Below are 27958 nucleotides of genomic sequence, written 5' to 3' on the forward strand. Positions count from 1 at the left end.
CTTCCTGCCTCGTTTGGCTCCCAGCTCTGCGAATCGCTGGCGTGTGCCATTGAAGTGGATGCACAGAGTTCCCTGCTTTGCCGAGCTCTGGGAGCGCCAGGGCACACCAGCCCTAACTGGGTCAGAGCCTCTCTTTGTACACGGGGGCTGAGCTGCAGGGAAACCTCACAGAGGCACGAAGCAGCCTCTCACACATGCAGTGGGGGGACGGGGTAAGGGGGGAGCGGATGAAGTGGGGCTGAGCTCTCCCCACACTTGGTTCCCTGCCAGCATAAGCTTCCTTCCAGGGCTTACAGGCACGGCACAAGCCTGAGCAAAGCCCCAGCTGCTCCCAGGCTGCCAGGGCTAAGCAGCCTGGAATCAGAGCGGTGCCACCAAGCCCTGCATCTGTCACAGCCATCTCCTCTGTGCTGGGGACGTGGGGGGAGAGTGAACAAGAGACAAGTGAGCCCATTAGCATTTATTATTTGTATTATTATAGCACCTCAGTGCCTAGTTGTGGACCAGAATCTCATCCTATTAGCACTGTGAAAACCCAGAGCCAAACTACTGTAGTCCCTGCCCCAGAGGGCTTACAATCTCCTTTTCCAAACACGGGTACAAAGAGATGGAGGGGGTAAAAGGGAGCAGTGACAAAACGTTCATCATTGTGATGGAAAGTGTTGATTTTCTGCAAAGAACCATCAGTTTTTAAATCCTTAGTTGGAGTTAGATGTCCTTCACACAGTCAATATTTTGTATTTCTCATGAAAAAAATACCAAGAAATCACACAGAACTTCATGTTATATTCAGTGAAAAACATTTTTCATCGCAAGAAACACACACAAGGTTATTTTTAAAAAATATTGTTTAGTTTGTATCGTCTAAGCAGATATCTGAACACGTTTAAAAAGTCTACACATGCAGTGTACAAAAAAAAGTTAGATTTTTAACCAACTCTTTTGGCTCATTCCTTTATTCAATTTGCACTCTTGCAAAAAAGAGATACCTTTTAATTAAATTTTTGATGAAAAAATAGAAGTGATTTCATATCAACTGCTTTTTTCAACACACTTGTGTTTCCCCTGTGCTCACGATTTAAAACACAATCTAAATAGAAATTATGGGCTAGATACAGGGATAAAGAATAACTGTGTATTTAGGAAATCTATGTAACTGATTTTACAGGCTTTTCTGATCAAAAAGTGTGATTACAACATTGTGCAAGAAGGGCATGTGATTTACAACTTTTTGCAAGCATATCTTATGTGCATATTTTTAATAACTTGCCTGTAAGGGGCCAAATCCTGCTGTTCTGCTTGAAGTTTCTCAAAAATCAACAGCTCTTTGACACTGTGCTCTATTCTGCTGGCCTCCTACTGCTGGATGTCATAGTTAATACTGTGAATAACTCAGCTTGAGTTCAATATTCTTGGTTTTAACTATAAGTACTCTATGGTAGTAATTGTTTGCAGGTTTGAGTATCTTACAGAGGCCTACAGGACAGTATGATTTATGCCCATGCAGAGGGACGAAGGGAAACAAAACTAGCTGGGCAGTTTGTAAAACAATTAAACATTTTTCATGGTCAGCTCTGCGATTTGCCATTTGGATAGCCCTGAATTGAACCACCTAAGCAACCTAAAAAAAAACATTATCTGAAAAGAGCTTCCAATATTAGCTTTCTTCTCTCTATGCATTCTCTAAGTTTCTGTAAACATCCAGGGTATCCATATATATACACATACACCCCTGGGGATGTGTGTGTATACATGCATGGACACGTGTAGGTGCATATACACACATATGTACACACACACAGACACACAGACATGTACATATATGGATACAGAGCTATGACCTCGTTAGGAAATAACAATGCCATTTTTATTGCATTCTTAAGCATCGTGGAACAGGGGGATTATTATAGGCACACATCTCAACTACTCCTCCCTTACTACAGTCCTAAAGCTCATTTACCTGAGATCTGCATCTGTAAAAATAAAGTTCCATTTTTTAGCTGCGTGTTACAAAAGATTAAATATCAGCCCCACAGATATGAAATTACAACTTAATTTTGAGACTAATTTGCTACAAGTAAAATATTCTATCTTATAAAAAAGATACTGCTGAAACAGATACATATTAAAAAGGAAACACGATTCTTAGGAGGTCTAAAAATCTCCCTATGCCTTCCCACGTGGTAATAAATTTATAAAAAACATTTGACACAGAAAATCTCCCCAGGAACCATCCTGCTGAAGTCACATACCCTTTCAGGACACCCATCCAGCAAACATTACGTGGTTCAGAGGGCGAGCTCCGCCCAAGGAGCGTTTAATTCTCGTCGTCGCGCCGGTAGTGAATGGTTTGTATTTCCTGAGCTATGAACATGGCCATCTCTCTCGTGCCTGCAGCAATCACTCGGCAGGACATAAGGTCCAGAGGTCCCCCTGAGGACAAGAGGATTAATGAGAAGTGCCTTAAATATAAGCCATGCTGTAATTAGATTGGGTCAGAAACATAGAAACAGCTTCATATGTAGCTCCTTTTGGAGTGGGAAGGACAACCTAACTCAACAACTCCTACATGGAAATCTTCAGCGAAAAATTATTTCATGAAATTCTAGATACAGAGCCAAAGTATGCAAGAGGAGCAGTGAATGCCTGGATTTGTTCAGCAGCCAACAAGAAATGCAATATTCCCCTTTTCTAGCAACGAGACAGAAATTAGTTCATTCAGTTCATTAGTTCAAGCAGTTCATTCATTACCCTTCTTAATCGACCACATCTTTCCACAGTATCCAGGTACTGGTCACCAGTAAACCATTACTCTGAGATGTGTACCATCTAAATTAATTAAGCAATAATCTGGAGACTGTGCTGCCCTTTACTCCCTCTGGGTAGTTTCTAGTCATGTATGTCCAAACTGGTACCTCAGAGTCCTCCTTTCTTGGGAGGATGTCTCTGTTGAAATCTAATTGGAATGTCTGAGCGTACCTGCCAGTCTCCTGGGCTGGTTCCTTATCGTAAATACGAGTCTTTAAGGGCTCAAAGTCATGGAAATACAGTTTGACTCAGAAGACTTTTGATGTGCTGAAAGCCCATGCTGGAATTACATCAGTGTGTTCTGAATAGCAAGCCCAAGCCTAGTGGAGGGTACAGACCTTTCTACAGGATATTGCTAGAAATGAGTGTCACAGGGGGGACACTCCCCCAGTCCCCCAACAGTCAGTGGAAAAGCAAGGGCATTTTGCTCACCTGAAGTGTCTATCACAGTGCCACCTGCCTCTCTGATGATGACAGTGGCTGCTGCCAGGTCCCAGCAGTGCAAGCCAAACTGGTAGTAGGCGTCTGCAGCACCGGACGCCAAGTGGCACAGGGCCAGTGTGGAGCTCCCGATGACACGGACCCTGCACCCCACAGCAACACAAAGAAGAAAATGCTTTTGACTTCAACCTAGTTGTACAACACACTTGTTTCAATCTTTTTTTTAAAACTACTTTTTTAAAAGACTTTTTGGTCACAGAGGTGAAACATGCTGTAAAACATCTTACCCATGTGCTTGGGCCTTGAGCAGTCTCTCAATGTTACCAAGGAACAACTTCAAAGTTGCAGGGTCACGCTTTGGACCAATTTCTGTTAAGATTAAGGCCTTCGAGATATCTGCAATGGTAGAGAGATGCTTCCATTATTTCAGCAGCTTCCAGGTAGGTTCCATAAACTTGTTTTTAAATTAAACACGAATGGACTTTTCACACAAAAATAATTTCCACACCCCTTTTTCTACCCCAAACTTTTTCTTAAAGTGACAACTTTGCATAGAAATTCAAGCAAGACTAGGTTACTAGGTTTCTCCTATCAAATGGTCTGCTCTAAACACACTTTAAAAAAAAAAAACAAAACCAAAACAGGAGGATTGAAATCAAGAATGCATTTTTACATTACTTCTCTTCCATACATTGTTTTATTTCACTGACCAGTCACCTTTTGGTAAATTCACTAATATTAGCAGTGAACTAAAAATAATCTAGTAATCTAGTAACTTCTAATGATGCTAATCTATTCATATTTGAAAACATGATGGTTCTTGAATAGGGAATTCTAATGTAATTTGCTAACCAATTATAAACATTTGGGAACCCAGTAAGAGGGAAGTTTCTCCCTAAATCACCAGTCACCTAGAAATAGCCCACTCTGGCATTTCAAAGACTGAAGACACCTTATGACAGAAAAAACCCACCCCTTCTTATGACAAATTACAGCAGTATTTTTAATCATAATCATAATAATCTCTGAAAGTTCTATTTATCTTGTGTTCAGCAGAGGCAATGCTGTCCTAGAGCAGATGGAGATACCAGCCTTGTGTACAAAGGAGAGACTCACAGTGACTTGAGAGGTGTTGAAGCAGTCCTCATGTGAGATCTGAATACTTCCAGGCTACAATAAGAGTGTGCCAGTGTAGGTGGAGATGGTTGATCAAATGCCAAGTGTTCCTGCTCCTGCTGTGCCAGCTGAACTCAGAGGCATTAAAGGGATGGCAAAACTCAAAGGTTGAGAACTCACTGCCCCGTGCCAGGTGTCACCTCCTACCCTGGGCTGAAGGTGAGGCATTCCTTCAGGTAGGCAACCTCTGCCTGGTTCTCACAGCTACCTGCATGAGCTGAAAGTTCTCCACACAGGAGAAGGAGGTTTTTGAGAGCAAATTAGGCTGGAGTGGGGCACCATTTAATTAAATAGGCTGCCAAAGAATTTACTATTGCAGATGAACCTTATGGATTCGAGCAATGTGGTAAAATGGTTGGTAAGTAACAGGTATGTAATTAGATTAAAAGTTACAGGGTGTCACAAATATTAACTGGGGGAACATAGATTCAACTGCTGCTTTTTAAATTACTGTGTTAAAACAGAAAAACACCAATCCAGGCACGCTGTAGGGTATTTGTTGTTTAGCCACTACTAAAAATTCTGGATGGTGAAAGCAATCTGCCTTAGATTATTTTGCATAAGAGACCCAGTTTATAATCAGAGAACATTTAATGTCCATCTAATTGCAGAAATGCACCAAGCATTCACAATATGCCAGTCATAGTTGGGTTGTAACTGAGACAGTTATTCTTATGTTATTAAAAATATTTCTAATGCATAGACAGATCTCTTCAATTTTGCTCAAGGCTGCAGCTGGAAATTGGATGAATAGACTAAGGCAACTAAGAGGGAGGTCTCTGCTTAGTAAAAGGAGCTGACTGATCACAAGACACTATGACGTTTCAGGAATTCAATATATGGGCTTGGTAGCAAAGATTTAACAGTGATATGGATAAATTTATGAGGAAAATATCAGTTTTGTTGACCCCAGAAGATTAAAAAAGAAAATACATTTACACTATTAGCACACATAAGGCCTGACATGAATCTAAGCATAAGAAGAAAGTATAGCTCAAGATAACAGGGAAGATGGATCCTTCATTTAAATATATAATAGCTGCATGGACTCCCTACCAAACCTCTACAAAACTGGGTGTTGACAAAGAACAATGTTTGCCTGGGCTGTGATTTCAGCTGATTAAGCCTGAACAATGAATGTATAAGTGTAGATCAACATCATACAACAATCACATTTCCTGAAAACAAAGGCAGCAAGTGACATGACAGCCTAGGTCTCAAACACATCATGGCCACTTCAATTCCAGTGGCAGGTAGAGGGAAACACAAGTCTGTCTTCCAGGGTTGGTTTATTTCACTGAAGCCACAGCCCTTAGAGAGTAACTGTGATTAAAAAAACCTTATAATACCAATGAAGTGAGATTAAAGCAGATCCAGCTTCACTGGTGAAAATTTCCCACCACAAAATAATGTATCTCAAAACAAAAGAAAATTTCAAAGTATTTGGAAGGGCAGAAGGTCTATTTCCCTTGCTATGTTCTAGACACCCACATAGACTGGATGTCTAGAGAAAGGAAGACAGAAGTGACATGTGCCAAAATTGTTCATTGCTCAGCTGGAAACCAGAACCCTCTGACTGCAAAAGCATGGGAGGCCATTTCCGCAGTGGTTCATGCAGTCCAGCTGGGAGCACCTCTGGTCTCCCTAATAGTCTCTGCCAGTATGGGCTTTTTTGGAATAGGAGATATTTGAGCACTGATAAAAATGTGATGTGTAATCAATGGTTAATATCTTAGGGATTTAAGATTTACAATGACTTTACAATCTGTCTCTCCAAATATGTAGACCCCAGACCACTATTAACTTAGATGAATAGCAAAACTTCCCAAATTTCAGGTGAAATTTTGATGCAGGGTCTGCTTCAGGCACTAAAGAAATCTGTATGTCTAATTGCTTGAATTAACTGTGTTTTGAGCTCATTAAATCTCTCTTTGGGGTGAAATTTTTACCACCTTGTGTGTACAGTGGTGCACACTTCTGGCATATGTCTGCTTCCACTTACAACTAAGTGCTATGCTCTCCTCTGCATTTTGATTAACTAAAAGAAAACTTCTCTAAATAATACCAAATTATTTTTTTCTATGATCATTAGGTAAACAGACAGGTCTATGACTTGGTTTAAATATAAATAAAAGATTAAAGAATACCATTCAAGCATTGGCCAAGTGTTGCTGGCTATTTGTACATGGAAACAAGCCTCACACACCAGAGCAAGCTGTTAAAGAGCCCCTAATGAAGCATGCACCCTTTAATTCACTCTTAGCACATTTGCCTACAGACATCAGACACTCTGTGACATACAAGATCATTGGAAAAGAAGTGAATAGCAGCCACAATAGTACTCTGAATTCGATTCACCATTCCCATTGCATCCTGCTTATAAAAAGTTATGCCAGGGCTCAGCTGGAATGAAACTGGTGAATCTACATATTCTTCCTTATTTTAAACAGTGGTTGTGAAGCAAAATAATTTAGGATTATTTAAATAGTTCATATTCAGATGTATATTTTTAAAAGAAAAGGAGGAAAGTGATTTTTTTCGGAAAAAAACAAACACAAAACAACAAAATTATCATGCATGTGAAATACTTTCCATCAGGATAATGATGTTCATTATCCTAATGATGATTTGCAACAACTCTGAAACAAAATTAATATATTCCTTTTAGAGTTCTAACAAAATCTAGACCAACCTGTCTCTTTTGATACCTGAAGCCTTTTGTCATTACAAAATGCCCCTTGACCTCTTCTACCAGTGTATAATCGTTCTTCAGTGCAGTGGTAAATTACACCAAATTCAAGCTTTAAGATTTTGAAAAGGAAAGAAATGAATGCAACTCAAATTACTCATCATAAATATAAACAACTACTAATGGCAAAAAGATCAGCAATATTTTAATTGGTACACATAATAAAGATTACACTGATGCTAAAAAACTGGAATAATTTTACTATTACTGTTATATTGAGATATAGGTCATATAAAATTCAGTTTATAAAGAAAAGTTAATGCAAGGTGTTCCTGATCCTCTAAATCCTTACTCACAGCTTGATCTGTTCACATTAGAATGGATTAAACACTGAGTTGTTTTCAAATGCAATTGAAATGTTTTTACTGAAAATACACAACACCTCTGAGGCAAGACTCTGAATGCTTTGCTTTGACTGGTGAGTAGTTACTCCTTGAAGCAACCCCACTGACCTTGGCTGGACCACAAAGATTTACAGCCCCAGGATCAGTCAGGCATCCAAACTCAGGAGTCATGGCACTCTTTATTAACAGTGAATGCTTTTAGAGGCACCTCAGCTTTGGTGGTGCAGTGAATTTCTCTGCCTTTTCAATCAAAGCAGTACACTCCAGTCACTTGTTCAAATCCCTCTCTGCAAAATCCTTTTGTGAAAATCTCTTGAAGTCACAAGACTCCAAGAGAAGGAGTTTGGACAGAAATATCCTCAATGAAAGCATCTCTGTCATGGGAGATTCTGTTTACCAATGAAAAGAGGGTCAGAATTAAACCCTTGGTATTTAAAATTTCTATTACTTTAATAGGCTCCATCAAAAGATTTTAAAGCACTTTACAAACTTCAAGGGTCAGCTCTGAAAATTGCCCCTTGATCAGTAATATTAGCATTATTTAATTTAGGGGTACACAAAAATTAAGTGACTTGCCCGAGGTGTCTGAAGTTGGTCACAAGGTCAAGAAAACATCTCAGGTGTTCTAAACTTAAAATCTTCTCCTGCTGCACTTGGTGTTCATCAGAGACAATTTAAAGGGAATAGACTGTCCTGGCTCCCTACCCTGAGGTCCCATCTAAACCAAGGGGTTTTGTTTTGAGGAACACACTATTTATAGACTCTTTCCCTAAAGACATCTGCAGGAATTTCTTCAAGGCTTATAATCAGGCCAGTTCCCCTGTGTATAGTTTGGCTCCTTTTCAGTTTACTTTTTTTTCTGCTTGTCCTAATTGTTTAACTGAGGGAGATTTAACATCATTCTTTACTTTTGTTTCAGCTTTGTTTAGTTTACATAACCCAAAATATGCAGCAGCAAAATCATGATGGTGTTCTAGAAAACATAAATATCAGCGAAAACTGTCTGGTAATAAAATGTAGTGTTCAAAAGAACCTTTGGCAATGAATAAATTTCAGAAAAGCATGGAAGTGTTTCTCTGCAGTTTCCATGCTGGAAAAGTCTAACCAGAGAAGTACACAACATTATTCTGTTTAAATCTGTAAGAGGTACTAGCACATCTGAAAACTCGGTTGTTACTGCACAGAATTCTTGCTGGCTTTGCTTAAAGCTATACATATATTAAAGATTGTGGAATTAGGCTGAAAGAGACACATTCATTGGCAATTTGAGTAACTAGTTATTTCATAGATATATATCAAATTGCAAACCAGCAACATCTGGAGAAAAGGCACTAGCACAAATGACTATAGCTAGGAAACTCCAAATGGCACATTGGAAGGCTAGGTATGTTCCCATCCTCACTATAATCAAGGTCTCATGAGGTAAATATAGCTGTTTTACTACATTAAGAAAAAGACAAATGCAGATTGAATGAACTAGGCCCATAATTTTGCACTCTTCATAAAATCAGCTCTACATTGACTCCTAGCAGGAGTTAGCTTTCACAGATACTGCTAGCAGGAAAGAAGCAATAATAATAACACAGGAACACTGGGATATATGTTTAAATTATGAAGAGGCAGCACTAAATTGAACTTATTATGGTTTTGTCTAACTAAACCTTGCTCACACCAGTACTTCCTTTTTATCCAAATAAATCCCATAACACTTTTAATAATTCATATAATTTTTTAATTACCAGTTTGCATAAATAGGTTTTGCAGGACTATGATTTTAGATGAGTAGAGTGTGATCAGATGCATTTAAAAAGCATAGGAAAACCTGAGTAGTGACTGATTTTTTAAATTTTTGGGTTTCAATTTAAAGTTCCCACATGGTTTTGAGACTTCTAGCCAACTCTCAGGTGCCCATCTTAAAAAACAGACTTCATACCTCTTTGTTAACAGCAAATCCAATGCTCACTGCCACTGTTGGAAATCTGTGAAAAGTAAGAAATGAGGCATTACTGATAAAAAATATCTCAACTTACTCCTCATGCAACCCCCTTAGGCAACAAAACCCCACATGGAGCTCTGTGAGTTTACTTGTCAAAATGCACTTGACATTATACTATTTCTCCTTTGTCAGCCTCTTTAACTTCGTCAATTCCTTTTAAAATGTAAGTTAATATTGGAGAAGGCAAGAAATAAACTCATGAAGACATCACAATTTTTACACTGAACATGTGGTATATTTTAGATTTGTTTTTGCTTCAGTGTTCTTGAATCATCCAGTATAAAACCACTAATGTTATAACAAGCCATTGCTTTTAAGAACACACTTTGTTCAAGCTTTGCATCTGAGACGGCAATTAAGTAGCATGGAGATACCTTGCTGCTGACCAACAGCAGAAAAAGGAACCAATTCCTCTATGCTGTCCTTTTTCAAAGTGATGATTATGTATTTAATTTGGTCCTTTTGACTACTGGATAATTATTACATTTTAAACAATGAAATAAATTCATTTCTTAAAAACACATTTCAAAAAGGACTTCGGAAGTCCAGAAAATATTGCTAGAAAGAGGAACTGTCACTTAATTGCATGAAACATCACCTCATGACACCACTCACCTCCCCTGGAATTCTGTATAATTGCACCAAAAGTCAAGGAATCTTTTTTTTTTTCCTCTATGAAAGTCGTAGTTATTTTCAGCTGCTAACTATAAGGCAGGGTTTCTAAGTACAAATATTATGAATAGTCATTAGTTTACAGCTCCTAACACTTGAATTGTGAATTAAAAGTCTTAATTTTTGCAGCAAGGACCGCTAGTTTTGTGGAGGTACTTTAGAAATGTAACACCAGTATCTCTGCACAGCTCAGTTTTCAGTGCCATGCAGGGGTGGCACCTTCCTTCTTCCTGGGAAGTGCCTGGGTCTGAAGGGGAGAACTCCCGGCAGGAACGTGCGAAACCCACGGGAGGCGCTGGGCCAAGCGCGCACAGCACTGCCTTGTTCTCCCTGCTCAGTAACCCGTGGTGGCTGCGGGTGAGCAGGGCTGGGAGCTGGGAGTGTGAGCCAAAGGGTGTGAGATGGGGCTGTGTGAGCAGGGCTGGGAGCTGGGGCTGGGAGCTGGGGGTGTGAGCCAAAGGGTGTGAGATGGGGCTGTGTGAGCTGGGCTGGGAGCTGGGGCTGGGAGCTGGGGCTGTGAGTTGGGGGTGTGAGCTGAGAGTGTGAGCTGGGGATGTGAGCTGGGGATGTGAGCTGGGGCTGGGAGCTGGGGCTGGGAGTCAAGGGCTGTGAGTCAAGAGCTATGAGCTGGGGCTGTGAGCTGGGGCTGAGAGCTGGGGCTGAGAGTCAAGGGCTGTGAGCTGGGGCTGTGAGCCGGGGGGCAGAAGCACAAATTCCATCTTGCCCTCAGGTACTGCTACAAACACAGCCTCCCCCACAAACACCACACCAGGTACCAAGAGATAAAGGGATGGCTCCTCTGTGTGAGTCCCCACCAGGGAAAAGCACCTTCAGGAGGAAGGGAGAGCCTGTGAGAAGCTACATTTTGGGTTTTGATGGGTTTCCCAGGCCGTTTACCTGTGCACAAAGTTGCACGTTCCATCAACAGGGTCAATAATCCAGGTGGGACTGTCAGTGAGGACACATTTTGAACCTGCAGCAGTGGATTCTTCTGCAATGAACCTGCATTTGGTGCAAGGGTAAAACAAGTATCCCAGAATATCAGCTTAGATACAAGACTTGGAAAGTACAACCCCATCATTCTGGTTTTCAAGAGAGAACTTCTCCCTCTCTCCATACAACATTCTTGTATAAATATAAACACACATACTGCTTTTTAAATTTAGGAATTGGTAACTTTCATAGAGACTTTGAGGGAGAGTTCTCAACTCTACAGCACGCTATTTTACATGGCAACAAAAAGAACTCTATTTATGTACACTTCCCCAATACACCATTAAGGAAGGCACGAAAATGAATGCAGAAATGGATCTGAACTGGCACCCCTGGAACTCAAGCAGAAGATTATTTTATGCAGAATATAATTTTATGGGTTAGGTCTGTCTCTTGCAGTAACTAATATAAACTGCAGACTGTATCTGCTTCTCTTCTGCAGTCAAATTCAGTCAGAAGGAAATAATACACTCATAGAAAATCCACAATCTTGCTCCTATCTGTATTTTTTACAGTAATCTGACTCAGGAAATTAAGAGGTTTACAAAGATGGACTTTCTTTTTCCCATGACCCAGAAAAAAATCAACAAATTATTTTTTGTTTGTTTGTTGTTTGGATGCACAAGGCACAAAATGAAATCTGAGATCATCTTCTCTTCTGTTGTTCTGTCCTAGTTTCTTTCAGTAGTTTTTTTCCCTCCATTTTCCCTGGGAAATGAACATCCAGTTCTGGCACATTTCCCGTCAACCTTAATTATCCCTGCTTTCCCATAAACTGCCCAAGGTCTCTTTCTGTAAGAGATGTGCAGGTGCTACTCTCACAGATTTCCATAAAATCCTTTATGTACAGCAGGAGTGGAATCCAACTGCTGGTACTGAATTGTGCTGGTGGTTTCACATTTGAACAGCTGGTAGTGGTATTCAGAATTTCTGCAAATGCTTGAAGACAAAAAAGCTTCTTTCAAAGACACAAAGAGAAAGAAAAATAGGATAAAATAAAGAGAAAATATCTTTTGCAAAAGAGTCCTTCCCTAGGACTAGAGTAGCAGCTATTCTATTTTGTCTCTTCAGCCTGTACCTCATGATTCCAGAGAACACTTAAGCCATGAGTTTAAAATGTTCTGCAGACAGCACAGGAGGAGACTTCTTGAATTTTCCAAATGCTACTCTGCCTCAACCTAAGCAGAAACAGACTGTTTTGATGGCATTATAGAACCCCAGCTGGTACAAAGAGGGAATTAGTAAATGTTTGTTACTATTTTCATCTCCATTAAAAGAAACAGCTGAAGGACAAAGTGCTAATGCACAACTGAGAAACTAGAAAGACTTGAACAGGTGTTTGAAACTCCCAGTTTCACATAACACTTTGCAGGCTCCTTGCTCTAAATATTCCACTATTTTGTCTTTTTGGTGCTGTATCACTTGACTTTTGCTTTCACAAATCCTGTAATCAGCATCCAAACCCAACCATGCCTTGTCTGTGCTGCTGGATGCAGAGGAGGTTCATATTCTTGTAGGTGGAGCACCTTCCATCCCAGCTCAGATTATCCATATTCCAAATTAATTATATCTCTGCTTCAATCCTCTGCCAGCTCACCCAGCTGGAGCTTGAACTATAGCTGCTGTCTGGCCAGCCAAAGAAAGGTGAAACGAGAACCTCATTAAAGACAGGAGTATTTCTGTGCAAGATGATTTGCCCTGAAGCATCATGAGCCAGTCCCTCACCTTTCCCTCACGGTGGGGGTGTGATGCTGCAGTCCCTGAGATCAGAAATGCTAACCTGGAGCTAGGCCACAGCAGTGCCACTGATAAAATCTGCATGCTCAAGAGCAATTTTTCCAAAATGGATGTAGACCAAATTAGGTGCACATTTTATGAAATCTGGGCTAATGGGTAACAAAAAAAAAAAAAACCCTTGCAGCTATACAACACTGGGAAATGTGAGAGTCCTGCAAGGTCACCTCAGATGTCTTGCTCTGTGTCCTGTAAAAACCTGCAAATGAAGCAAAACACCCAGTGTAAAGTACTGGAATAAATTCTAGGAGCAGCTTGAGAAGTGGGAAGGGCGACCACCTCATTAAAATAGTTAATTTAACATGCCAGCCTGCCAGCTCCACTGACCTCTGTTCAAATCTGGATTACACTTCACTCCCACTGAAAATGAGTCTGGTAATTTTAGCCAAGCCTTAGACTACATCTGTTCATGCCACTCTGAAATTCATTGCAGGAGCAGCAGGGAAGCTGTAACATAGCATAATGTGCAGCAGGAATGATACCCAGTCAAACGCAGGAGACTCAGTCTGGGCAGGCACCTCACCTATCCCCATATGGGGATCCGAGGACAGAATGATGGAAGTTAGAGTTGGATGTAACCCTCCTAAACTCCTGTGTCCTGATTTTAATGTCTACAGAACTAAGGCCACAAGGAACACAAAAGATGACAGTTTCTGAAATAATAGCAAGGGTAAATGTAGGGATAGCCTTTTACAACCAGAAGCCCCTGGTAGTTTGGCTGTGCCTACCCACAACTCTTGGATCTATCTGAAAAAACATCTCTGGGGCACATCAGAGTACTAAAAAGTGAGCAAAGATTAAAACTTGAGCAAAGTGTGAATGAAGATGATACATACCACTTAATCAAGAAGAAAAAAGAAACATAGGACAGAATTACTTTTTGAATGGATTTTCCTAGTATTTCTCTGTACTTCTGAGTACATTTCTAGTATCTCGAGACTCATAAAGTGCCTCAGTGCAAATGGCAGATTCTAAAAAGATCCCTTTAAATTTTTCTAACACCTAAAGTCCATTTTTGATTCAGAGGACATAAGAATCAAGATGATTTAGAAGAAAAAGAAATCAGAGAAATCTTCAGTGCTGCTTTCAAAGCCTAGTTAGGGGAAAGACTGAATACATTATAAATGACATTTTAATATTTTCATTGTACTTCAATTTAACTCCTGACTGTTTTTGTAGACTCCTCATTGCACGTGTTTTAATCTAGTCTAGTTAAATTCAGCTTTAATCTATTTTTAATCTAAATGCATTAATTATCTAAACAAATTCTAAGCAAACCCAACAACCACTATCAACAAAATAAGATTGTCTTGAAGAAATGGCAGTTCCTTCATTTACTTTTAAAGTCAGAAGTTAACTGTATGGAGTTGATAAAATCTGGGATTTTTCAGTTGCTAGGCCTATGTTGACCTTACAACTTTTGTTCCCATTCTGAGTAACTTGAGTGTGTCTGGTGATTTGCATTTTATGAGAAATGTGTAGGTTTTATGTTCTCTGCCAGACTGCTCAAGGAAAAAAAAAACTAACATAAGAGTGGAGATGAGAGAAGAGCACAGCCAGCAATAGTAGAAGGAATATTACACAAATAATAGGCTTGTAAAGCCTGGCACTCTCTTGAGAATTGCAGCCAAGAACCACACATTATGCTGTACAGTACTGCTTCAGTATGCCATCATATACAGCATGTATTTAGAAAGCCATATTGAGTACAAAAATATGCTTTCTGCTCCTTCTTATGGTGTTGGTTTTGTGCCCAGCAGCATCGCTGACAATCAGATTAGTAGCTGAACCCTTCAGATTTTGCTCTTTGTTCATTTCTGCAGAGCACTAGAATGCAAGGCTCACCCCCATCAGAGATGGCCCCAGTTAGAAGGGAGTCAGACACTACTTAAAGGATACACAGGCCTTGCACTGGCTCTGCAGAAAAATGAATTTTATCCACTGAAGTCAAATGTAAAAATCAATGTCAGTCTCTGCATCAAACCAAACCTGGCAACTAATACAAACCCTCTCTCTAATCTGTACATAAGCTGAGTTGTTATTTTCAAGTTGATCACAATAAATCAAGAGCAACTGACAACCTGATCTACTTTTAAAACCTTGGGTTTGCACCCCATGTAGTAATTTATAGCCTGTTTATGAGTAGGCATCAAATAATGATGATGATGAGAAACAGCCCTGCTTCCCACTGATCTTCTCACTACAGAACACAAAGTAAATGTAATTAAATGCACTTTTACCTCTCCTGATCTGGCAAATGCATATGTGTGATGGCAACAGGAAAGGTCTGCAGGGTGGGACCTTTGCTAGCATATATTTCTGCTACATTTTATAGATAGCATTAGCATAATTCTTATACAGTAGGCAACAGACCAGTATTCTGAACATCATGGAGATCCACATGAAACCTTCATCCATGATGTCCCTACAGGGGAAACATTGCTATTAAATACATGTATCAAGAAACACAGAAATTATGAAGTACTAAGTATAAGGAAATGGTACTTTTTTAAAAAACAGGAGTCCTACAAAAGTGTAGGAACAATAGGTTAATATATAAAAAAGATACAGAGACATAAGAAGGATAAACAGGCTTTTAAAGTTCCCTTTAAATACCAGTCAGAGATGTAGCACGGAAAGGACAAAAAAAGGTCATTGACAGTTTCTATAGGCACTCACCTGTGGGAAGGAAATTTCTCTTTCAGAACAGAAATAATTAAATTTTCCACAAAATGATCAGTTTCTGTCACGAGATCGGCTGCAGATGTCTTTGTGGACACTTGTTTTTCCTCTGTTAGAGCTTTCCTAATAATCTGAAACAGAAGTTCATAAATCAGATTTGTTGGGCATCCAGCCTGTGCATACTAAAATAATATCTTCACTGAAAAAAATACAGCTAATCCTGAAAAACAGCTGTAGGCCTAATTCTACCAGAGGCTGTTACAATTTTTTGACAAAAAATCCTTCTGAGCTACTGAGTACTCTTTTGGAATACGGCATTTTGAATCACTCTGCAAAAACCACTCTTGACAGTTCAGAAAAGGATGGATTAAGAGATGCAACTAAGGGAATAAAAGGATGATGGCAGTCATCATGATTTAGAAAATTATCAAAAGCATACACAAGGTAAGAAAAAACCTCAAGGCTCAGCCATTTTCCAAGACTTCTTGTTCTTTTTCCTTTTTTTTTTCTAATATACAGGGCCAATACCCCACTACTGTCTTAATTTAAAAGATATGCATGCAATAAGGGAATCATAATTGGTTTCCATTTTGCCAACAAAGACACATAGCTTTTTTGGGGTTTTTGTGGGTTTTTTTGAACTTTAAACATTGACCACCCTCTGGTTTCCAAATAATTGCCATGTATTTAACAAGAACAAAAATTGAAGCTTTCCCTAGATATGAAACCAGTGATTTAAACCTGGACTCTCTTCTGGAAATGTCTTTATCTGATTCTCCAGGGTATTACTGTTACAAGCACAAGTACAAATGCACATATGGCAAAACACTTAATGAAAGCTTTTCACCATTTCCCCCATTTTCTTTCTGGTTTTTTTTTCCTAATTTCTTCATTAAAAAGAAAAATAAAGGGACAGTATGCAAAAGGAGATATCTTATTTTTAGTCAGTGAAAATGATAAATTATTTGAAATTTAAAAAAAATCAAAACAAAACCAAGCAAAAATTAAGCACCACTTATTTGTAACCCAGCAACAACAGGATCAACATTCTAACTCCCATCTAAAATTTACATACTTAAATTGCTTAACTAAATTTCCATTGATCAAAGTATTTTAAAACCATTGAGAAATACTTCACGACCAAAGAAAATGGTTCTGCTGCATTATGCATCCCAAATGTCATCTCAACTCTTGATTTTTGTAGTATAAAATAATATTTTTGAAGGGTGTGCTAATTGATGTGACAAGTAATGGATATGGCCAACTATTGCCTTACTATAGAAGGTATCTGGACTAATGCTTCTGCTTTGTGAGCTGTAAAAGAGTTGTGCCTATTTACTGAGCTTGTGAGGGCAGGTAGTACTTTCCAGTTTGAGGTCTTGCTAAAGTTCAATACTGTATATCAAAATATTAACCACACTAATCTTTTTACTCCTCTCAATGCCCTGTGTGGTTATCTTGAAGGATTTACGATAGAAGCATAAAACTGTAACTCCAGCAAGGCCCTTGGGCTCCTCTTCAGCCCAAAGCAAAATCCAAAACACTCCAACCACCCTCAGTTGTGTATTCTAAAAAATCTGCTATGCTGATACCTTTTATTTTATTTGCTCTTCATTACTTTCCTATTGTCTTTACTGCTTGGAACTTCACATAGTGAATAGATGAGGAATGTCCTCCTTTTGACAGAGAAGATTTGAATTTCTTCTTAGCAATGCCACGCTCTTGACTTTTATTCAGTTTGAATGCATAGTAGATTTAGATTTTTGCAGCCATTTAAATCAGTGCCACTGCTCAGCAGGGCAGTGAGATCATACCTGAGCCTTGCTGGGAAAGAAGAAGCAGAGATGAAACCTCTCTCAGTGGACGTGCTCTGCAATCAGCTGATTGCATTGCGTGCGCTGGCGCTTGATCTCTCCGGTTTGAGTACAACCCTTTGCACATCCCAGTTCAAATTTAATATTTTTTCATTACTGATCCTTTACCCAGTTGCTCATGACCATTTTTAACTTTAATCCTGTCTGTTTCTCTGGTGGCCAGCATGAGGTGGGAGCAGCCAAGGGTGTACCTGCACTCTGAAGCGGTGGCCGATGGCCCTCTCACCCATCTCCTCTGCGGGCCTGTGCCAAGGAGCCATGACACACATTTAGCATTTACCAGCCCTGCAATGAGCTGCTTCTCCCCACCTCTTGTGCAAGCAGAATGTCAAGAGCAGAGAAGGAGACAAGTCATAGTGCTGGGCTGAGGTCACCAGCCACAAATGGGCACCACATCAGTGGAGGCTCACCCACAGCACGCAGGACAGACGCCTCGGATTCTGCCAATTCTCTGCCACTTACAAAGGGCTTGACAAAAGAGACCCCATGCATTTGCTCCAGCTTGTACAGGTATGCACTCCAAGCCAGAGTAGCCCCACACAAGGATCACATTTCCTGCATAATTGATGAAAACTTTTATTCTTTGGAAAAACTATCAAACAACTCAGAGTAGTGTAGAATTCAATTTATGTTGAAAAATCCCTAAAAGTCACCAAAGGAGTGTTAAAGCCTGCTGCCTCAGAATACTTTGAGAGCATCACTCAACTCCTCTCCTTGCAAAAGCCTTACAATAATGTCTGTGGATACCTTCTACAATTGTCTGGTCTTTTGAGATGGAAGTGGGGTTCCATAGAAGTCTCACTCTAGGTTACAGGTAGCAGGCAAGCAGAAACCAGAGGAACTACAGGATGATGAAATAGAAACAGAAGGTTGCACCTTATCCCCATTGTACAATGAAATTGGCAATCAAGATGCTGTAATTGGACTTCAAATGTATTTTACTAGAGTTTATTCCTGTACTAGGGCTTGTTCCTAGATAACTGAGATTTTTCAGCAATTTCTAAGCAACTGATTTTTGGGAGCATGGTTATTTAGAGCAGAGCCATTTAACACTCTTAGCCCATGCTGCCCCTCCTCTAATGCAGATCTTATCCTAATACCCTGCTTGGGAGCATTTAGGGGGTTATGCAAAGTGAGGGGCATCATTACATGGAGACCACATCAAAGAGCAAGGCCAGGCTCTCCCTGCTCCCTCCTTCATTCCCATGGAGCAGGGGAAATGGAGACACTGGGGCTCAGTGTAGTCAGTCTGAACTCTTCCTTTTTTTATGCCTTTGTAAAACTTATTCCAACAAAGCCTAATGAAGAAGACAGAGGGTCAAGATGCCTTTTCCCCCAATAGCTGTCAGGAGAGCCACCTACAGTAGTGTGCTGATGTCTGATATTTCATTTCACCATACTGCTTGCACTCACCATACACTTCTGGTGAGATCAAAGATGGATTTTGGATGCCTGCAATACTGTCCTGAAATATCTGCTGACTAATAAAATCAAACACCTGGATAAAAAGCATGAGTACCTGCAAATAATTCAGGAAATTCCAGTCTGGTTTGCTAAAACATCTGTCCATGTTACATAGAAAATAGCCTAAAAATTTCCCCTGGGACCTAACATCATGGGAAAAAAAAATCTTGGCTTTTTAGAATACCAGTGAAAGTTTTGTCTTTTAATTTTTTTAGTGGTATTCTGCTAGGTCTTTTATGCATCATAAAATTATTTTCCAGAAAAAAAAAAAGAAAAAAAAAGTTTTGACTTCAGCATATGTCCTAGTGTTACTTTCTTACTCTTATTTTTATCTGGATGTATGTTTACTCATTTTGGCGAAGCTTTTTCAATTCTGCAATTGGAGAGAACAGTGCAGGTATTACTGAGTGCTCTTAACAGCATCAAAGATGCAAAGACTGGTCATGACTGCTTTTCTTGAACAAAAAGTCGTATCAAACCTATGGGTGTACTCTCATGAACAGAGCAAGCAGCTTACTTACAGAAAAAGCAGAAGAGAAGCTTGAAAAAGTGCAGTTATTTGTGGCCTTGTAGAGTGAATTTTAAAGCAGGTCAATTACAGACATTACAAAACCATGACCATCCATGTTATGAAACAGCCAGATATATTAAATGAGAGCCTGTGATATTTCATAAAAGTAATAAGAACTAAACAGCAGGATGGGCAGGAGAAGCAATTATTTTAACCCAGTAATAGAGGTTACTCCAGCAACAACACTTTTGACACATATATGTGTATAGGTATATGTACTTATATATACATATAAAGAAGCATCACTTCTTTATTGGCCTTTTAAGTTTAGAAAAAACTATTCCAGAGTATAGACTCCTATCTCTTGGAAAGAAGATATATTTTATCTATAGTCATGTATATACAAATACAAATCAATTAGTTGTATAAGCCAAAAGGGGAGACCAGAAAACTGTATTACTGGTTGACTTTTCCTAAAAATCCAAAATCTGGAAGTGTACATTTTTCTTCAGGCCAAGACTCTTGTAGACATTTCTAATGACTCCAACCCTTCCTAACATGCCACAGTCCTGAGAAATGGAGCCCCTTAAAAAAAAGGCTGAAGCAGCAAAGTCTCACACAGGGATGGAGATTGGAGTTGGGTCTGGGGAGACAGAGAGTGCAAGCACATTTCTGGGCATGGAGGTGAAGATGGAAAGGTCTGAGTGATGGGAAGAGAAGCAGAAGAAAAAAACGAACTTGACTAGTGGAATTGACTGCTTTTGGTGATCAAAATAACCCCCATTTTTGTCAGTCAATTTTCAACAAAATTCCAGTCCTACCAAATGCATGCTATACTGCACTAGGTGTCCTTAGCTCTAGTTTCATTTGGGAATAGCTGGAAGCAGATTGACACTTAAATAAAATAGAGCCATACCTGCACCTTTTCTTCCAGAAGGATCTCCAGTGCCTTTTGTAGATTCCTTAGCAGTCCTACTTAAACAACATCCTTGGCTGGTTTAAATTTGGCCTGCCAAGGAATCAGCTATTTCCTGCAATTTGCAAGGTAGCAATGGCAAACTGTGATTTCAGATTCAAGGATTAGTCTTACGGAATGTTTACTTTTTCCAGGAAAAGGTGCTCAGCTGTGATTTTCTAAGCAAGTTAAATGATTGAGGAAGCTTAAAGCTGGCTTCACATATTGGTATTTTGAGAAATAAGGTGTGGAGGCTTGAGCAAGTCATGAGTCTCTTCTTGTGAAATGGCTGGCAGAATGACTGTGCCGGAGAAACTCCTGTTTTGAGAGTCTGTGAGAGCATGACCTGTCATCCTGATTTGGATTATCCATTTAGTCCCTGTATTATTAAAACAAGTCTCCTCTCCTCTGGCATTCTGTTCATCTGTGTAGTTGTTTTTCACTAAGGAGAAAATATGTTTAATAACACATCCTAAGGAAAAGTTACGGGTCTTGCACTCAAGATAGAAAAGGGGGCTTTTTAAATCACAGTGTATAGGTATGAAGCCTGTTTCAAAATAGAGCAGACTGGAAGAGAGAGAGAAATATACATTGCTGAATAAATTTGTGTTTTACCCAGTTTCTCAATCAATCAATCTGCTGATCCCACTTCTTGGCTGTTAGAAGTTCTGCTGCTGCACAGAGTGAGGTCAGGATGTCTCCTGAGATGACTAACCTTCTGTGTCAAAACACGGATCTGAAATAAGCTACTACAGACCTTCCTCACACAGCTATTTGTCCCTAGCAAGTGAATTTCGGCCACTCTGAACACTCTGCCAGATCCAACAAGAGAAAACCTCCTTGACACGGTTATTTTTCTCTGCACAAGCTGCTGGAAAACAAATGCTGGCCCCGAAGGATGCAACCGCCAAGGGATGGGGCCTCCCAGGGAAGGGGCCCCTCGAGGGGATGCAGCCCCCGAGGGAAGCACCCCCAAGGGCTGGGGCCCCGAGGGAAGTGGCCCCGCGGCATGAGGCCCCCACGGGATGGGGCCCCCGAGGGATGTGTCCCCCCAGTTCTGGGGTCCCCCGGGATGGGGCCCCGAGGGATGTGTCCCCCCAGTTCTGGGGTCCCCTGGGATGGGGCCCCGCTGCCGCCATCCCTCCCGCGGCCGAGGGCTCCGCGGGCGGCCGGGCTGAGCGGGTACCGAGCCCGCCGCCCTCCTCCCCCTCCCCATCTCTGCGCCCCGGCCAAGCGCTCTCACGGCCCTTCCTCACAGCGGGAGAGGCTCCTCCGTCCCGCGGGCAGCCCGGCCCGGCTCTCACCTGCCCGGCGCGGCGCGCCAGCTGCACCGCCACCTCCGCGCACTCCTTCCAGGGGTCCCCGCCGCCGCCGCCCGCCGCTGCCGCCCGCCCTTCCTCCTCCTCCTCCTCGCACGGCTTCATCGCGACGGCCGGAGCGGGCCCGGGGGGCGCGGGGGGCCCGGCTCCCCGCCCAGGAGCACCCGCCGAGGAGGATGCCCTAGGCGCACACACCGCCCGGCGCTGTCACTGCGCGCCCCGGCCGCGCCCCGCCCAGCGCAGCAGCGGGGCGGAGAGAGGCGGCCGCCGCGGTCAGTGGGGAAGGCGGGCTGGGCGCTGGGCGCTGGCTTTAGGTGAGCCCCGGGGGCGGAGGAGGGCCGGGGAGGCGGGGGTACCGCGGAGAGCTGCGCCGGGGCCGCGCCGGGAGGGCGGGATGCGGCGGGTAGGGTGCGCAGGGGGGGTGCGGCGGGCACGGTGCACGGGATACGGGATGCGGGATGCGGAGGGCAGGCTGCGCCGCCATCGCCGTGGCCGTGGCCCGGCCGCCCCTCCTGACATGGCGCCGGGACCGCCAGGCTGGGCTGGGGCGCTTCTGTTTCCCCCGGGAGAAGGAGGAGCAGCCGCGCTGCCAGGCCGAGCGGCCCCTCGGGACTCCACTGCCCCCGTGTCCCCAGAGCCATCCCGCGGAACGAGGGCCCGGCTGTCGGCGGCACCGGGGCTTTGGGGAAAAAGCTGGCCAGGGCTGGCATTGACCATCTCCGGAAGGAAAGGGGAAAAGTGTGGGAAAAGCGTCCTCGGGAGTTCAGCTTGTTAGTGCTTGGGAGTTCAAGTGTGTGGTAAGAAATACATGGCCATTTCTATTTTCCCCTTGTCTTCATGTGTCACTTTGGATTTGTCAAGGATGAGGAGAAGAGAATTCAGAACCCGCTGTTCCAGAATCCGTATAAGCCAAATTGCCATGCCGGCAGAGCAGGGAACAGAGCTGAGCGATTCTGGATCCGCCTCTTAGAAGGAGGGCAGCCCAGGATGAGTGCGTGCTTATGCAATAGAGCAGCCAGACTGTTGTGCTTAAAACACCGAGTGAGTGTTGGGAACACACACTTTATCTGTCAGAGTGAGGGTTTTCCAAATGACTTGTTCTGATGCACACTTGGCATTGAATGGGAAAAAAGAGAGCCCAGGGACTGAGTCCACCAGCGTAGCTTTTTGAAAGAGGCATTAGGTACATAGAGTGCATGAAATTTGTTGTTGTCTTTTGGCACCTGCTTTGTGGTTGAGAGTTTCATTTTCAGGGCTAGAATAGAGATGCTTTAGTAGCAAACACATTTGCATGTGAAAATGGCATAACACCACCATTTACTATTTCTGAGCACAAAAGTAATTTCCTAGAGACTAGGCCAAATTAAATTGACATGGGTATTCTACTTAATGTAACAGACCCTAAATCTAGATCTATTTTCTTTTGTTGTTTATCTTGTAGGAAGGACACAGATGACTTTGGGATGAGGGGGACACTCTTGCCTAGGCAGGTCACAAAAATAACAGACACTTTTTAAAATTAAACACTCGGACCTTTTCCTTCTAAAGCAAGGGACTGAACTTTGTGGATTGTAGCACAAGAATTCAACTTAATTCTTTAAATTTCTAAGCTGCATACTGGCAGTGGATGCCACAAAGACAGCAAGGCTGTCAGTCTACTTAATGTATTTTTTAGTCCCCATTTTGAATCATAAAAAAAAAAAGGTAACAAACTCTGAGAAGGTGAATTAACTACTACACAAAGTGTAAAAGTATGGTTGAAGCATGAAATGATAAAATTTTTTTGAATAAATCCTCACCAAATGTTTGTCAATTTTTCTCCTGACTGATTGTTCTAAGTGACTTGTTTCCTCCAAATGCATATTTATTTTGTTCTTATGTTAGATTATTTTCCATAAGTGCAATAATCCTACAAACATGCAGTGTAATTTGGACTAGTATAGAACAGAATTGATCTGGATTCTTCTTTAATCTGAGTTTCCTCTAGGTTCTGAAAATCTGGAAATCTGTGCTTTTTACTGCTGCCATAACATGAAGCATCTTCAGGACCTTCCCTGGAGAGTTTCTGTGCAGAGCCAGATGGGTAAATGTATTTCCTGGTGAGATTTGTGGACTGCTGAGATGTAGTATAGACAGCTTTAACTTTGGTGAAAAAGAAAATGTACAGTTAATCATGGCTTTGCATTCTAGGAAGCATCTCAGACCATGATAGAAGTGTTTTCTGTGTTTTTCCTTGAACTACAAAGTTTTAGTTACTGAATTTACCAACAATAAAAGTCTATACCTATTGCTGAAACAGGCTAGATCCTATTCTGATGTAGTGCAGATGGTTTCTTCCCCTATGCCTTGGGTCTGCCTCAATACCTGGAGATTTGTTGTTATTAGGCTGCCACAGTGGCATTTGGAAGGCTGTTTAAGGCATGTTTTAAAAGCAGGCAGTGTGAATTACAATGCAGTAGGCAGGATACACAAGTAACCCCACTGATGGTATCTACAGAAGGTTACACACAACATCACAGAGAAGTACTGCTACAAAGAGGGGGAGGTGCTCTCCTCAATAGTTTTCTTAGCAGGAGTATGTCCCCTTTCTAAGTGACGTCTGGAAAATAAGTAGAAGTAGAAGAATAAGTAGAATTTCCCCGGCCTTCTGTTCATTCTGGTGGTAGAATAGTAATAATAGGGTTCCAGAGACTGAACTTGAGAGGCCAAAATATCTGAATGAGACCTCATTTTTTACAGATTCACTGCAGCTATGTGACTTGTGCAGGTAGATTTAAAACAGAACTAGAAGGCCAGTAAAGAATACTTAGAAAATCAGTAACTGCAGCTAGTATTTTAAGACCTTCCAAAATACTTTGCAAAAAATACAACTGTCTGTAAGGCCTTTAAATGGTACTATTTCCCTTTATCATTCTCCTTGTCTATGATTTTTTCAAACCTTCCTTAGCCTAGACCTGCCCTGGCAGTGTGAGCTTCCTCATGTGAGCGGCTGGCTGATTTTGACTATCCATTCACCTCCGAGCTGGTTGAGGCTGCTCTCTGCCTTGCTGGATCAGACTCTTGGCTCATCTTTCATAACTGCCAAGGTCTTTCATAACCTCTGATCTTTCATAACCCCAAACACTAGCCAGTTCCTCTCACATGCCTTTCGTAACCTACACACACGCCACGTGTTTAATCTCGTCCACTTGGAATGGGCCCATCCTGATAAACCTGAAATACAAGTGTTTCTTGGGTGTTTTGTCTGCCTCAATCCTCCTGAGCCCCAGGCAGATTTGTGTGGATGTCAGACTTCCTTCCCTGAGACAATGAATGCTCAGTGGAGGGGAAAACCTCTTCTCTCTGACCTCAGAGGAGAGAAGGGAGCCTAGTCACGGATTTCCTTCTCTCCCGGGGTGTGAAGCCCTAATTGACTTAGGTGTGGCTCAGCTGGGGGTGGCAGTCTCCTTCCCTTCCCGCCCTAAGCCACTGGCAGCGTCCATCGTGCTCTGTGTGCCACACAGGGGTCCCCACCGTGCTCTGCTTGGAGCAAAACCCAGGGTCACTTGGAGAGGGGGGAAGCTGCCGCAGCTGGAATTGGTTTAATTCTGCCTCAGCAGACAGCTTTCCATTCTCTACTCTGACAGCAATTGCAGGCTGCAGTGATGTAATAAAAAAGGTTGTAGTTTTGCAGAGAGGGTGACCTTGCTGTAGCTACCCAGCCGTCCACATGGAATCCTCAGATGCCTTCCAGTGTGGATCTTTGTCACTTCATGGGTTTGATGGATGATCTCCTAACAGGGAATAAAATGGGAGGACAAGCGTATAACAGCTTTAATAAAAGCAGAGGGGTGAAAAGAATGAAAAAGGAAGAAATCTTTGGCAATTATTAGGCTGAGTGTGAAAGAGCATTTCCACAGTGTGACAGCCAGAGGCTTGCTGCACTGTTATTAAAGTGCACTTCAGTGGGAATCCATGCAGATGGCTTTTTTACCCAGCATAGGATTATATTGGATTAGTCATATAAAATTGTTGTTTATCATCTCTAGTCCTTTTCCCCAGAGCTTTTATCAGGAATCTCACAAAGCACGTAGTTTGAGCCTGCTTTTACGTGGTAACCCAGCCGAGCAGCTTTTTGTTTGTGCAAACTTCCACAATGTTGTAGTTTAATGTAATCCTAATGTTGCAATGGGAGATTTTATACCTGATGAAAAGAGGCTGTTTGGCCCAGATTTTCCTTTTGCCTACAAGAAGGGAAGTTAGATCATAAGGAGATGCTCTTTCTTCTTGCTGAACTCCCCAGAAGAGCTGTGCTGATCCCACTTCTGCTCCATCAGAGACACTCGGGAATTCCTAACACTGGCACTGTTTTTCATAATGCTCGCTAATGAGTTATTTATGGCATAATGCTTGATTAATGCACTGTTCTGAGTGGTGTATGAGATATTTCTTGTGCTCCCTTTCTATCATGCAGAGCCATACTCTGACCATCTTTCTTCTCTATGTCCAGAAGGCTTAGGGATCACTGCTGAGACACAGTCCATGTTTTCCCTCCTGCCATAAACTAAGAAACTGTCTTAAACATACAGTGCAAGGCTCTCCCTTTAGCTCTACCCTGGGGTAGGTTATAACAAAGATTTTTTGTCACTTCAAGGTACAACAGATAGCGCTACTGGTAAAATGACATCCTTCATGTTTTTTCTGGAGTTTTCAGACTGGCTCTGTCATTCTGGGAAATGTTCTCTTCCAGGAAGTATGGCTGCAAGAACTTTCCTGAGGTGTGAGTGCCTTTGATTCTACAGTGAGAGATGTTTTTCTCCTCTGTAGGGGGTTCTGTGACAAGGTAATACAGTCCCAAGCTGTTACTCTTTTCCCTCAACCACATTTGTGTGTATAAAGTAAAAAGGTATTTTTCCCTGGCCTTGAAGGGAGAAGCAGCAGACTGCCACATGCGTGCCAGTATTGTATTTTGATCCACTGAAAACACTGAACATTATCCACTGAAAACAATCTAGTATTATAACTTGATGTTCCTGTCACTGAAGGGGATACAGAACTTCTGTCAGTGTGCTGTGACAGGGATGCCTGTAGCCTAATTTGGTTTAGTAAATATTGCCTCTGGTTTTGCCAGCTTTAATATTAAATTGACTTTCTTTTACATTATGAGAAAGTATTTTTTTGTTTCCAGTTCTGCAAATGGTCACCTTTATTCCAATCATGTCTTGGTGCTTTTTCTCTTGATATTGAGGAAATGTTCATGAACTGAACTCTGACCTTCCGCTTTTAGCCAAAGTGGTTGTTCTGAGGCTTGGGAAAGCCAGACTGATTCTCCCTCTTTCAGGGTAGGTTCCTGAACACAAATGGGATTATTACTCTCTGACCAAAGATCTGAACAAGATGGGATTTTTTCCATGTTGGCCATTTTGTTCAAGGATGTTCCATGATTTTTCAACTGGCATTTGTTTGTGAGACTGGCAGCCCCGATTGTGCCACAGAACATACCAGGCAGAAAAATCACGTTTAGTCTTGCCATCTTCCAGCCTGAAAGGGACTCAGGAAGAAGTCACTGCTGACACAGTGGGTGGATGGAATAAAAGACATTAATTTGGGGCAGGTGAATTTTGTACATGATTTAGAAAGGCATGTAGATTTTCATAGGAAAGTTTTCATTCCTGGAAAATCAGAAGAGGATGGCAGCTCTCTCTGGGGGTTGAAAGGACACATATTCACCTTTAATCCATGTAGAAAAAGGCTACACTTGGGAGTTACTGTAGGGTTGCATCATTCTGTAGGGTTGTAGAATCCCATGCATATATATTTTCTGACAAATCAATTATTTTGGTGCACATGGAGGTGAAAAAGGGTGAAATGGGTCACATTCTTGCTGTCTGGCAGCAGGTAGGAGACTCAGCACCACTGCAATCAATGACATTTTCATTTATGTAAGCCAGCGTGAAATGTGTCTTTGTTCATACCAAACTACATTAAAACAAATATGCAAGGAAAAAAGATTGTGTTCAACAAATGAGCTGAATAATAGTGTAAGGAAATGCTTCTGCTATCATTGTTTACAGTGGAAAGTATCTTAGTGGCACTTCATACATTCACTTTCACTGAGAAGTTTTTTAAAAATAATGTATTGCTAGGATCTTTGGAAAATTAACGTACTTCCTAATCAAGCACATATCAATCTTTTATCAT

At 41.6% G+C, this 27958-nt stretch overlaps 1 protein-coding gene across 1 annotated transcript; it reads right to left on the reverse strand.

Moving 5' to 3' along the window:
* Positions 1–456: 456 nt before the first annotated feature.
* Positions 457–22294, reverse strand: IMPA2 (inositol monophosphatase 2). The gene is made up of 8 exons (XM_030967197.1): positions 21764–22294; positions 15653–15786; positions 11084–11188; positions 9452–9497; positions 7118–7226; positions 3537–3645; positions 3241–3392; positions 457–2433 (listed from the first exon to the last, which is right to left on the reverse strand). Exons 1-8 carry the CDS (start codon positions 21881–21883, stop codon positions 2318–2320), a joined length of 891 nt encoding a protein of 296 aa, XP_030823057.1. The 5' UTR covers positions 21884–22294; the 3' UTR covers positions 457–2317.
* Positions 22295–27958: the final 5664 nt, after the last annotated feature.

Source organism: Camarhynchus parvulus, chromosome 2, assembly GCF_901933205.1.
Source record: "Camarhynchus parvulus chromosome 2, STF_HiC, whole genome shotgun sequence".
Taxonomy (NCBI): domain Eukaryota; kingdom Metazoa; phylum Chordata; class Aves; order Passeriformes; family Thraupidae; genus Camarhynchus; species Camarhynchus parvulus.